Below are 13,058 nucleotides of genomic sequence, written 5' to 3'. Positions count from 1 at the left end.
GAAAAGTTATGAGTACATTTGTCTCCATGACGAAGATCTTTGAAGGACTTTATAACAGTTCGGCGCGTAATGTTGTTCCAAGGAGCGTTCAATTCAATTTCTTTGTGAGATGTATTTTCAAGTGTTTTGTTGACATATTACATTCTATTACCACAGCAGATCATGTGCTTTATTACATTAACTCGAAACTTTGCAAATACACTGACTGACAGAGCAAATGCAACACCAAGAAGGAGTGGTCAGAACTTTATGCCAATTGCAGGGTAGACTGACGTCACTGTGGTATGCTCATGATGTGAAATGCGCCGCTGTGCTGCGCACGTAGCGAACGATAAATGGGACACGGCGTTGGCGAATGGCCCACTTCGTACCGTGATTTCTCAGCCGACAGTCATTGTAGAATGTGTTGTCGTGTGCCACAGGACACGTGTATAGCTAAGAATGCCAGGCCGCCGTCAACGGAGGCATTTCCAGCAGACAGACGACTTTACGAGGGGTATGGTGATCGGGCTGAGAAGGGCAGGTTGGTCGCTTCGTCAAATCGCAGCCGATACCCATAGGGATGTGTCCACGGTGCAGCGCCTGTGGCGAAGATGGTTGGCGCAGGGACATGTGACACGTGTGAGGGGTCCAAGCGCAGCCCGAGTGACGTCAGCACGCGAGGATCGGCGCATCCGCCGCCAAGCGGTGGCAGCCCCGCACGCCACGTCAACCGCCATTCTTCAGCATGTGCAAGACACCCTGGCTGTTCCAATATCGACCAGAACAATTTCCCGTCGAATGGTTGAAGGAGGCCTGCACTGCCGGCGTCCGCTCAGAAGACTACCATTGACTCCACAGCATAGACGTGCACGCCTGGCATGGTGCCGGGCTAGAGCAACTTGGATGAGGGAATGGCGGAACGTCGTGTTCTCCGATGAGTCACGCTTCTGTTCTGTCAGTGATAGTCACCGCAGACGAGTGTGGCGTGGCGTCGGCGTGGAGAAAGGTCAAATCCGGCAGTAACTGTAGAGCGCCCTACCGCTAGACAACGCGGCATCATGGTTTGGGGCGCTATTGCGTATGATTCCACGTCACCTCTAGTGCGTATTCAAGGCACGTTAAATGCCCACCGCTACGTGCAGCATGTGCTGCGGCCGGTGGCACTCCCGTACCTTCAGGGGCTGCCCAATGCTCTGTTTCAGCAGGATAATGCCCGCCCACACACTGCTCGCATCTCCCAACAGGCTCTACGAGGTGTACAGATGCTTCCGTGGCCAGCGTACTCTCCGGATCTCTCACCAATCGAACACGTGTGGGATCTCATTGGACGCCGTTTGCAAACTCTGCCCCAGCCTCGTACGGACGACCAACTGTGGCAAATGGTTGACAGAGAATGGAGAACCATCCCTCAGGACACCATCCGCACTCTTATTGACTCTGTACCTCGACGTGTTTCTGCGTGCATCGCCGCTCGCGGTGGTCCTACATCCTACTGAGTCGATGCCGTGCGCATTGTGTAACCTGCATATCGGTTTGAAATAAACATCAATTATTCGTCCGTGCCGTCTCTGTTTTTTCCCCAACTTTCATCCCTTTCGAACCACTCCTCCTTGGTGTTGCATTTGCTCTGTCAGTCAGTGTAGATCCGTGAGGATAGTAACGAAAAACACCATTCTTTCTACATTGCGGGCGGAGCCAGTGGGAAACTGCTAGTCATTGTTTTATATGTATTATTATTATTAGTATTATTATTATTATTATTTATCTATATTATTATTATTAATATTATTCTAACTATTATTATTTGATTCAATTCTATAATCTGATTTCGCTATGTATTAATTAATTATCGCTTGCTTCACTGCAGTTAATTTATTGTACATATATATATGCGTATGTTAGCATTAAAATAATGTAGAGTGAGACTTGCTGCCTAATATGGGATATGGACATATTATTTCTGAAACAACTTTAGACATTACAACATATGGTGCACCGGGCGAGTTGGCCGTGCGCGTAGAGGCGCGCGGCTGTGAGCTTGCATCCGGGAGATAGTAGGTTCGAATCCCACTATCGGCAGCCCTGAAGATGGTTTTCCGTGGTTTCCCATTTTCACACCAGGCAAATACTGGGGCTGTACCTTAATTAAGGCCACGGCCGCTTCCTTCCAACTCCTAGGCCTTTCCTATCCCATCGTCGCCATAAGACCTATCTGTGTCGGTGCGACGTAAAGCCCCTAGCAAAAAAAACATATGGTGCAATACTGTTATAGTAACTGTCGATTCATCGCTCTGTCATTGTATGCAGTTAGAAGTGTGAGATAATTTAGGGAATTCCTATTTTGCCTGAGGCTATTTCAACACAATCTGTAACACTTGGTAGCTGGATGGGAGTGATATCATGGCTGTTTTTAACTATGACGTGGGTGTTATATCATGTGACAACTAATGTCTATATAAAGAGCTGGATCCTATAGCAGCTAGTCAGATGGAAGTGGACTCTCAGTGAGTCGGTCAGTGAGACGGATGGTGAACAGTGAGTTGGATACAGTACCTTGCCATCAGGAGTACTACTGAGACATGCAGTGATCAAATGGATTATATATGTTCGGAGTGTGTTTCGTGTATCTGTTCTGTCGAGTTCTTGTGTCAATTCGGTGACAGCCGAATACTGAGTCGTCGTAATGCAGACTAACAGTTATCAGTGAATTAATTGTAAAGTTGATTGTGAAGTGTGAATATAATTTTAAGCTATGCTATATCTCGTTTGAGAAATTAAAAGGATACTTCACCAAATTAGGTTGGAGAAACCTACAGCTGAGACCAATTCAAAGGAATACGTAGTAATAACACTCAAAGTGTTCAAGGTACTGTCAAGTGAAACAGTGATAAAATTCTTGTACAACATTTAAATGTCCAGTCAAGAGGATTTCAAATTTAATACCTAGAGTTTCTTTCAGTTGTGCTTTCAGAGTTTTCTATTATCATGTAAATTATCGCAGCAATTTAATTATACATTTAAAGAATATATTGTGTTTAGTATCAAATACAAATTAATTGTTTTATTTCAATGGTAGATCAGACAACCTCAAATTTTAATTGGGAAACCAAACGACAAAGTCCTTTTCCCAGAATGCTGTCAAAGTAAGCTTATTACCTCACACCCTAGAGATATTCAAGATTCTCACTCTATTATCGTTACATTTATTTGTAGCTGGCGCCCATCAACAATAGTAATCAGGTAAGTACTAAATGAGACTACATAGTCGGACGAATGAGTATTTTATTTCATGAATATTGTAATTCTGATTCATTTTTTAATTAATGAGCTAAGCACAATAAATCTATGGGCTTACAATGAATACATTATTTTTAACAGTATTTAAAAATATACAAACAAACTCTATTTTACGGCATCACCTTAATTATAAGCCTTATTATAGTAACTTTTTAGAAACAGGATACAGTACATACAGTAGTGAAACAAAGAAACATACCTCCGTTAACACCTTTGGAAAATATCAGATAGTCTCTTCCGTTTGTTACTGTTGACCTTTCCTCTCTTCACGTTGAAACCTCTCGTCAATACCACGCAGCCGAGGTTCGTAAATGAAGCTTGTCATCCGCGACTTCGGGGGCTTGCTTTCGTACGTGACCGGTAATGAATTCACACCCGAGAAACAGCGAAGTTTCGCCGATTTTCCGTTCACTAGAAGTTTTAGTTTTTCGATTCCCAACATGTTAGCTCCCAGAATCACTGTAATCCTTTCTTTACTTGTTAATTCACAAACCACAAATGCCGTATTGCACAGTTAATGTTGCACAAAATTCGAGTTCATACTCTGCTTCAAGGGAGGAAATGTTTGCTTCGACAAATGGAGAAATTCGTGTAACCGAATAGGACAAATGGCCAGGAGATACTGAAAATGGAGGTTCGAGATATCGAGGTTCGGCTGTACTTGAGCACGGACCTCAGAGCTGACAGGATCACGCTGTGGGGGACACCGGCTGAAACCCACGATGTGTTTGTCTTTGATGCTGATTTCTAAGCATGGTCCTTAAGCTGGTCTAAGCCACCTGCAGATGCAACAACTCCGCTGCGCAAAGCCTATTTGAACCGACCTGATTTGCAAACTTCAGCAGCTGATAAAACAACAATGGGCGCGGGATATCGACCTTTTCAAATTACAGACGAACCTCGATATCTCGAACCTCCATTACTCGAATTTTCAATACAGTATCTCGAAGTGAATTAAATTTCCCGGCCGTTTGTCCCTTTCTTCACATGTGTTTATTTCTCTATTGCTCGAAATTCGGTCACACGAATTTCTCCATTTGTCGAAGCAAACATTTCCTCCCTTGAAGCAGAGTATGAACTCGAATTTTGTGCAATACGGCATTTGTTGTTTGTGAGGAACAGTTCACAAGTGAATAAAGAGTTACAGCTAATATGACAGGAACCGAAGAACTAAAACTTCTAGTGAACGGAAAATCGGCGAAGCCTCGCTGTTTCTCGGGTGTGAATTCATTACCGGTCACGTACGAAAGTAACCCCCGAAGTCGCGGATGACAAGCTCCGTTTACGAATCTCGGCTGCGTGGTATTGACGAGAGGTTTCAACGTGAAGGGAGGAAAGGTTAACAGTAACAAACAGAAGAGACTAACGGATTTTATCCAAAGGTATTAACGGAGGTATGTTTCTCGTTTCACTACTGTACGTACTGCATCCTGTCTTCTAAAAAGTTACTATAATAAGGGTTATAATTAAGGTGATGCCGTAAAACAGAGTTTGTTTGCAGGCTATATTTTTAAATACTATTGAAAGTAATGTATGTCCGCCTCCGTGGTGTAGAGGTTAGTGTGATTAGCTGCCACCGCCGGAGGCCCAGGTTCGATTCCCAACTCTGCTGCGAAATTGAAAAGTGGTACGAGGGCTGGAACGGGGTCCACCCAAGCTCGGGAGATCAACTGGGTAGAGGTGGGTTCGATTCCAACCTCAGCCATCCTCGAAGTGGTTTTCCGTGGTTTCCCACTTCTCCTCCAGGCAAATGCCGGGATGGTACCTAACTTAGGGCCACAGCCACTTCCTTCTCTCTTCCTTGTCTATCCCTACTAATCTTCCCATCCCCCCACAAGGCCCCTGTTCAGCATAGCAGGTGAGGCCGCCTGGGCGAGGTACTGGTCATCCTCCCCAGTTATATTCCCGACCCAGAGTCTGAAGCTCCAGGACACTGCCTTTGAGGCGATAGAGGTGGGATCCCTCGCTGAGTCAGAGGGAAAAACTAACCCTGTAGGGTAAACAGATAAAGAAGAAGAATAAGAAAATAGTGTATTAGATAAGCCCTTAAGTACATATGATTCAATTATGTGTTATACATGCTTAAAAACAATATTCTCTATATCTCGGAATTTCGATAACTCGAAATAAAATTTAGTTCCCGAGGTGATGCGAGATATCGAGGTTGCACTGTACTTATCAGTGTGACCAAACCTGTATCGCTCATATACCCCTTTCACGTTGTTTCCGAACAAAAGTGCACTATTCATATTTATTTTATTCATTTCGACTTTCCCAATGGAGATTGATTGCCCCTGAGATCAAAGTACACACACACAAACCCAAGACGGATATTAAAAGTGATTTTGAGTTGATTACATAATGGTTGGTGAGCACATTCAACATATAGTGTAGCATTAAAAAGTTTGGGAGATATGTTTCTTCAGGATTTGGATAGAATATTTCAAGGAAATCACTGCAACTTCTCTTGTTAATCGAGGATAGAAGATTTGCAGATCTTGATGAAAAAGAGAGGACTGGTTCCCCTAGCGCCACCTATTAATCCGACGACTTCGATCTCATCTGACTGTATTCTTGTTGATAGAATGCGATGGTTCGTTCATGTGTGTGTTGTTTTATTTTCCTCACGCAACTCCTGTCCGGCTCCATGGCTAAATGGTTAGCTGCTGGTCTTTGGTCATAAGGGTCCCGGGTTCGATTCCCGGCAGGGTCGGGAATTTTAACCATCATTGGTTAATTTCGCTGGCACGGGGGCTGGGTGTGTGTGTCGTCTTCAGCATCATTTAATCCTCATCACAAAGCGCAGGTCGCCAACGGGTGTCAAATCAAAAGACCTGTACATGGTGAGCCGAACATGTCCTCGGACACTCTCGGCACTAAAAGCCATACGCCAATTAATACGTAACTCATTGGGTTGTGGTTCAGATGTTTCTAATCTGAACGTCGAATCTATTATAAAGCCCTTTCGGTGGTCTTTGAAGGCTATTATGTCAATTCGACGGGTGCTGTCTGCAACAGAGAGACCTTGAACCTCCTCAAGACTGTATAGCCTGAGTCCCTTAACGCTTGAGCAATGTCAGACCCTATTTTGTAGAGCTTCTCCATGCGAGGAGTCACCAAGGACGTAAACAAGCATTTGTACCTCGTTGTGGCAGCGCCGACAAGGTTCTGCCTTGAATTGCTCGTACGACCGCTACGTAACCTGTCATTTTCTAGGCATCATGCCACTGCTTGGCTCCAGGGTGTTGACGAAAAAGGATAACTCCTTTCCCTTTCTGTGGGAGATCACTCCACTTACTATATTCAACCTCTCTCAACTTGATTCTTATTTTCCGGGGGTCTGAAAACCAGCCTTTTTATTCAACACGCTGTCATCTGGTGTTAGATGAAGTCTTTTCAAACAGTTGAGGCTTTCTTCGTTTGGTTCCCTTGTGTTTAGTATCTCGCCGAGAGTAAGGCAAAATTTGTGCTAAATATGTGACGTCACACGCATACTCTGTTATAAGACGGTGCTGTGTTGACTCGCACTTTTACTCGTAATATTACTCCCGAACTCTTAAATGATGTCTCTTATTTCTCATATTACAGACACATACTACACAGAGTTATTACCCACATTCCAAGAGTACCACGTTCTATTATTCACATAATATTTATTTTTTATTTCTAATAAGTAAGTCTAGGAAACCCTGCAGCTGTTACAATAGTACCAGCCTTATGACTTATTACCTTTCCCATATCAATGCCTCTAATGGACGTTAGCCGAAACGGACCTTTTACAAGTCACCTATGTGCATGCTTTCTTCGAGCAAGCTACTCAGTTTATACCACGTTCACTTCAGTATATACGAAAGCTCCATACTTGAGTCATATCTTCAGAATAATTGAATCGATGAGTTGGAAAAACAGTCATCTCCACTTTTTTACAAAATCTAAATTCTTTCACTTTCTAGCTCTACTGATGGGGACACACCATTTAGGCTGAATACAAGTCATCTTCTTCTACTGTGTCGAGGAAATATTGCGCAGTGAATTCTCTATTTTTTCTGGAAACATGCCATATCTTGGAGATGACCTGTTCTCCTGGAGGATTCCTGAACCTACAGACTTAGTTTACCTTTTCTATATCACTTTGTTAACTGTTGATACTATTTCAGTGACAGAAAAATCCAAACATTTTAGGTTCTTGTTAACATTGTCTATTGAGTGTTTATGTAGAAATATTTAATTCTACAGCTGTTTACTGTATAAATTAAACATTATTGATATTACTTTGTAACCTGAGCCATATAATACATGTTTGAGTGAAGAATGATTAATATTTCATACTTTTGAAACAGTCCGCCTCTGTGGTGTAGTGGTTAGTGTGATTAACCGCCACCCTGGGAGGTCCGGGTTCGATTCCCGGCTCTGACACGAAGTTACACTCAGCCTCGGGACGTCATCTGAGTAGAGGTGGGTTCGATTCCCACCTCAGGCATCCTGGACGTGGTTTTCCGTGGTTTCCCCACTTCTCCTCCAGGAAAATGCTGGGATGGTACCTCACTTAAGGCCACAGCCGCTTCCTTGCCTCTCCCATCCAATCTTCCCATCCCTCCACGAGGCCCCTGTTCAGCATAGCAGGTGAGGCCGCCTGGGTGAGGTACTGGTCATTTTCCCCAGTTGTATCCCCCGACCCAAAGTCTGAAGCTCCAGGACACTGCCCTAGAGGCGTTAGAGGTGGGATCCCTCGCTGAGTCCGAGGGAAAAGCCAACCCTTGAGGGTAACAGATGAAGAAGAAGAAGAAGAAGAAGAAGAAGACTTTTGAAACATATTGTGCAGTACATATTAAGATTTTGTACGAAAATTCTACTTATTTATTTTTGTGATAAAGTATTTTCACAAAATAGTGATGGAATCTTTGGTAGCCAGGCATAATCTAATGTAGAAAACATGAAAACTCCCTGTATGTCACAATAGTATTGAAAAATTCAGTGTTTTGTCTCTTCTATAAAATTAGCCTCAATGGAGATGACTGGTTTTCGAAATCACCGATTCAGTTCTAGTAATGATACAGCTGAATCTTACCCTCTGTACGATCACCATCCAGCTTGTCCACGTTTGACTTCAAGGCAAAATTTCCTCAAAACAACGGAGGCTATCGTAGGGACTGCACACGAAGCCCGAATTTATAAATGGCGAGGGAGGTTCAAACGCTCAGAAGAATGGCTGACTCCTATCAAAGGTCAGTTTTTTCCTCTCCTGGTCGTACAGAAGTTTTGCTAACGTGGAAATCTCTAAACAGATTGCGGTCAGGTGTTACAAGATGCAAATCTAATCTGTTGAAGTGGGGTTTTCGCGTAGATTCGCCATTATGTGTTTGTGGTTCTCCACAGACAACGCCTCTTCTCCAATGCAAACTGTGTCCAAATTCATGTGCTATGAATGACCTCATGCAAGCAACACTTGAGTCGTTGAAAGTGGCTAACATATAAGTTTGTTGCTCTGCCATGTTCTGTGGTCTTCTTAGACCCTTCCATTGTGGTTCATCATTTCTAAAGACAGTATTCACATTAAGGAACCAACGCAGCATCTACTTTTCCAAGCACCGTGCTCGGCAGGAAGTCACCTACATAGTCCAGAACGTTTTTCTTTTATGATTTTTATGTTGTTATGTTGTTATATATTTGTCTTTTGGTAGTACAGTTTGTATTTATGTTAGTGCTTCTGATAAAAATAAATAAATAAATAAATAAATAAATAAATAAATAAATAAATAAATAAATAAATAAATAAATAAATAAATAAATAAATAAATAAATACAAATAATCAGAATAATTCTAGAGTTTTAAATACTAAACAAATAAATAAATAATCAGAATAATGTTTGAGTTTATTGAACATGATCACAGCTACACGTACACTTACCTTATTTCGTATACGTTGTAAAAGCATTCTGGACAGCAGAACGTAGAATTGCTGAAAACCCGTCGAATCGAAAGTCACCTTTAACTTGACATCCAAATTGTTGCGCGAAACGTCACATGACAGATGTGGATCGCCTGGAAAGGAGATAAAAACATCTTATAGTGATCTGATAGGGTAAGTCTGAAACTTCATCATTTCTGAAGACAGTATTCACATTAAGGAACCTGTGATCAGGGCTGAATTTATAAACGCGCCTATTGGACTCATGCCCAGGGTGCCAAAATTTTGAACGGTGGTGTGTGTGTGTGTGTGTGTGTGTAGGGGGCGGGCGCAAATTTTACCAAAATGTAATGGTTTACATCTTCTGTTTTATAAAGGAATAACTTTAATGTTAATTTATTTACTTTTACATCATATATACATACATCTTTTGCATCCGGGAGATAGTGGGTTCGAAACCCACTGTCGGCAGCCCTGAAGATAGTTTTCCGTGGTTTCCCATTTTCACACCAGACAAATGCTGGGGCTGTACCTTCATTAAGGCCACGGCCGCTTCCTTCCCATTCCTAGGCCTTTCCTATCAGATCGTCGCCGAAAGACCTATCTGTGTTGGTGCGACGTAAAGCCAATTGTAAACAAAACATACATCTTCATTATAGACTGTTATGATTTTCGACGTTCAGTCTGCAAGCTTTTGTGATTTTATTAAACTCCCCCCCCCCCACACACACAATCGCCTATTTGTAACTAGCTAAGTGGCCTCGTTTAGTTCTATACCTCTTACGTTTAGATCATAAAAGTGGTGGTAGTGATTATTGTTTTAAGAGGAAATACAAGTAGGTAACCGTCGTGTATACGCATAACACTAATCAGAGAGAAGAATGGAAGGGATGCGACGTTTCGAAAAATGAAAATGTCGGCCAAAGAAAGACAATGGCCACGAAGGGCTTGGAAATGAAAGACTCCCTAGGCCTCGATACCTAATACAAGAGTTGACCAAGAGCGGTCGAATAGGATAGATGAAAGTGGGGAGCCTGGCACAAGTAAGTGGAAGCAATGGCAGGCTTCAGCGAAGGGCCTCGTCAAGTTCATTCTGCACGGAGCCTGACTGACCATTGCAGTCCCAGCGCACCGCCATCTCGTGCTGTGGTACTATCAGTGTCAAGCTTTCCAGGACATATGAACATTGTAGGTGGCATCGTGGAAATGTGAGGAAAACAATAGTTTCTGTGACTTATTTCTCATCCCTCATAATAACAATAATAATAATGTCCACCTCTGTGTTGTAGTGGTTAGTGTCATTAGTTGCTACCCGCGGAGGCCCGGGTTGGATTCCCGGCTCTGCCACGAAATTTGAGAGGTGGCACGAGGGCTGGAACGGTGTCCACTCAGTCTCGGGAGGTCAACTGAGTAGAGGTGGGTTCGATTCCCTTCTCAGCCATCCTGGAAGTGGTTTTCCGTGGTTTCCCACTTCTCCTCCAGGCAAATGCCGGGATGGTACCTAAATTAAGGCCACGGCCGCTTCCTTGTCTATCTCTTCCGATCTTCCCATCTGCCCACAAGGTCCCTGTTCTGCATAGCAGGTGAGTCCGCCTGGGCGAGGTACTGGTCCTCCTTCCCAGTTGTATCCCCAGACTCAAAGTCTCATGCTCCAGGACACTGATCTTGAGTCGGACACTCTGCCACGGATTTACCAAGGAAGCTTTCATTTATACTAATTGTGTTGAGTAAACTCCATCCAACGAGCGAGTTGGCCGTGCGGTTAGGGGCACAGCTGTGAACTTGCATTCGGCAGATAGAAGTTCGAAGCCCACCGTCGGTAACCCTGAAGATGGTTTTCCGAGGTTTCCCATTTTCACACCAGGCAAATGCAGGCGCTGTTCCTTAATGAAGGCAACGGCCGCTTCCTTCCCACTCCTAGCCCCTTCCTATCTCATCAATGCATGTCGGTACGACGTAATGCCTATTGTAAAAAAGGAATCTCCTTCGAAAACCACTAATCAGGATATTGACGCAACTTTTAGATGTGATATAACAAAATATGGGGAAAACCTAGAGATGTCCATGCTATCTCTTAAAGATGTTATAAGAACTCAACGATGCATGAATAATCACAAAACAAAAACTGACGTATCAGATGTGATAATTATTTCTAATTACTGTTCTTTCCTCACCTCCTTGTAAGAAATAAGTGACTGCTATTAAAAATACGCGCAGTATGTTAGGTTAATAATGGATAGAGCTTAACAGTCATGGTGGTACGAGTACTTTTTACTAGCACGTCAAATCTATGATTACGTTTTGTTATATAATTATTATTACAAAGATCAAACCCAGCAAGGAGTAAGAGGAGGTCCGTGTTCGAGGGAAATCTCTGTCAGCAGATGCGGCTCCGTCTATGGATGCACAGAAAGCGCGCCTTCCTGTCCGTGGCATGCATTTAAAGAAACAAAAGAAGCAGAAATTCAGGGTAAACTAACGAGGGGACTTTGCCCTGGTAGCCTCCGTGGCTCAGGGGGCAGCGCGCCGGCTTCTCACCGCTGAGTTCCGTGGTTCAAATCCCGGTCACTCCATGTGAGATTTGTGCCCGAAACACTCTCCAATATCATTTCATTTCACCTGTCATTCATTAATCATTGCCCCAGAGGAGTGTGACAGGCTTCGGCAGCCGGCACAATTCCTATCCTCGCAGCTAGATGGGGCTTCATTCATTCCATTCCTGACCCGGTCGATGACTGGAAACAGGCTGTGGATTTTCATTTCCCCCTGCTAGGATGCTATTCCCGATCTTGTAAATTCATATTAACATCCCTGGCAGGGATAATTTCAACCTCCCTCGCCGCAGAATATAGTACGAGTATGCTTTATGAAGAAATGGAATGGAAATAACAGAATGTAAACAACACTGAAATTATACACGCGTAATAAAAAGTGATTACAGGACTCTCACGATGGAAGTTCTTCTTCTTCTTTTTATCTGTTTACGCTCCAGAGTCAGTTTTTCCCTCGGGCTCGACGAGGTATCCCACCTATACCGCCTCAAGGGCAGTGGCCTGGAGCTTCAGACTCTGGGTCGGGGGATACAACTGGGGAGGATGACCAGTACCTCGCCCAGGTGGCCTCACCTGCTATGCGAAACAGGGCCTTGCGGTGTGATGGGAAGATTGGAAGGGATAGACAAGGAAGAGGGAAGGAAGCGGCCGTGGCCTTAAGTTAGGTACCATCCCTGCATTTTCCTGGGGGAAGTGGGAAACCACGGAAAACCACCTCCAGGATGGCTGAGGTGGGAAAAGAACCCCTCTCTACTCAGTTGAGCTCCCGAGGTTTTCGTTTTTAGCAAAATGTTTCCTTTTGCAGGTATATTTTCGGATATATCCTGTTATTCTAGGTATTTTCTAGCGTTTTCTTTATCTAGAATGAATTTCGGTAGACAGGGAAACTTTAAAAAAATGTACATATACTTACGCTCAATCAAAGACGGCCGCCAGTTGAGTTTCCCATTGAGCATTTCTCCCGCGAGAAGAATAATGTTCTCCGCGTTTTCACCTTGAACTACTTCAAGAACTGAAACACAAACAAATGCATACGGTAATTAGCATACAGCAGACCCTCATTAATCCGAACTCCATTAGTCCGGACTTTGCTTAATTCGGACCATTTAACAATAATACATAAATGCAATTACGGAAAGCTCTAAAATGGATGAAAATGACCAAGATGAAACAGGTAATATTATTAACCCTAAGCCAAAGCTTAGTGAGATTAAAGACCAACAACAATTAAAAATATCTGCATATTACGAACATTTGAGTCACCTGTGAGAGTTAATTATTATAGAAATTAATGTCAAAGGAAGACAACAAAGGAACA

At 43.3% G+C, this 13,058-nt stretch overlaps 1 protein-coding gene across 1 annotated transcript in view; it reads right to left on the bottom strand.

Annotated features, from left to right (window-relative positions):
- The window catches only part of LOC136880864 (ATP-binding cassette subfamily G member 4), a 55,623-nt gene extending 42,899 nt beyond the window's left edge, over positions 1 to 12,724 (bottom strand). The window contains exons 1-2 of the mRNA XM_068229263.1: positions 12,654 to 12,724; positions 9,189 to 9,322 (exon numbers count right to left, since the gene is read on the bottom strand). Of these exons, the coding sequence (XP_068085364.1) occupies positions 9,189 to 9,322; positions 12,654 to 12,696 (177 nt within the window). The 5' untranslated portion in view covers positions 12,697 to 12,724. The remainder of the gene's footprint in view (positions 1 to 9,188; positions 9,323 to 12,653) is intronic.
- Positions 12,725 to 13,058: the final 334 nt, after the last annotated feature.

This window comes from Anabrus simplex, chromosome 9 (assembly GCF_040414725.1).
Source record: "Anabrus simplex isolate iqAnaSimp1 chromosome 9, ASM4041472v1, whole genome shotgun sequence".
Lineage (NCBI taxonomy): Eukaryota > Metazoa > Arthropoda > Insecta > Orthoptera > Tettigoniidae > Anabrus > Anabrus simplex.
The sequence above is the reverse complement of the archived record's forward strand: the minus strand, read 5'-3'. Positions and strand labels throughout refer to the sequence as shown.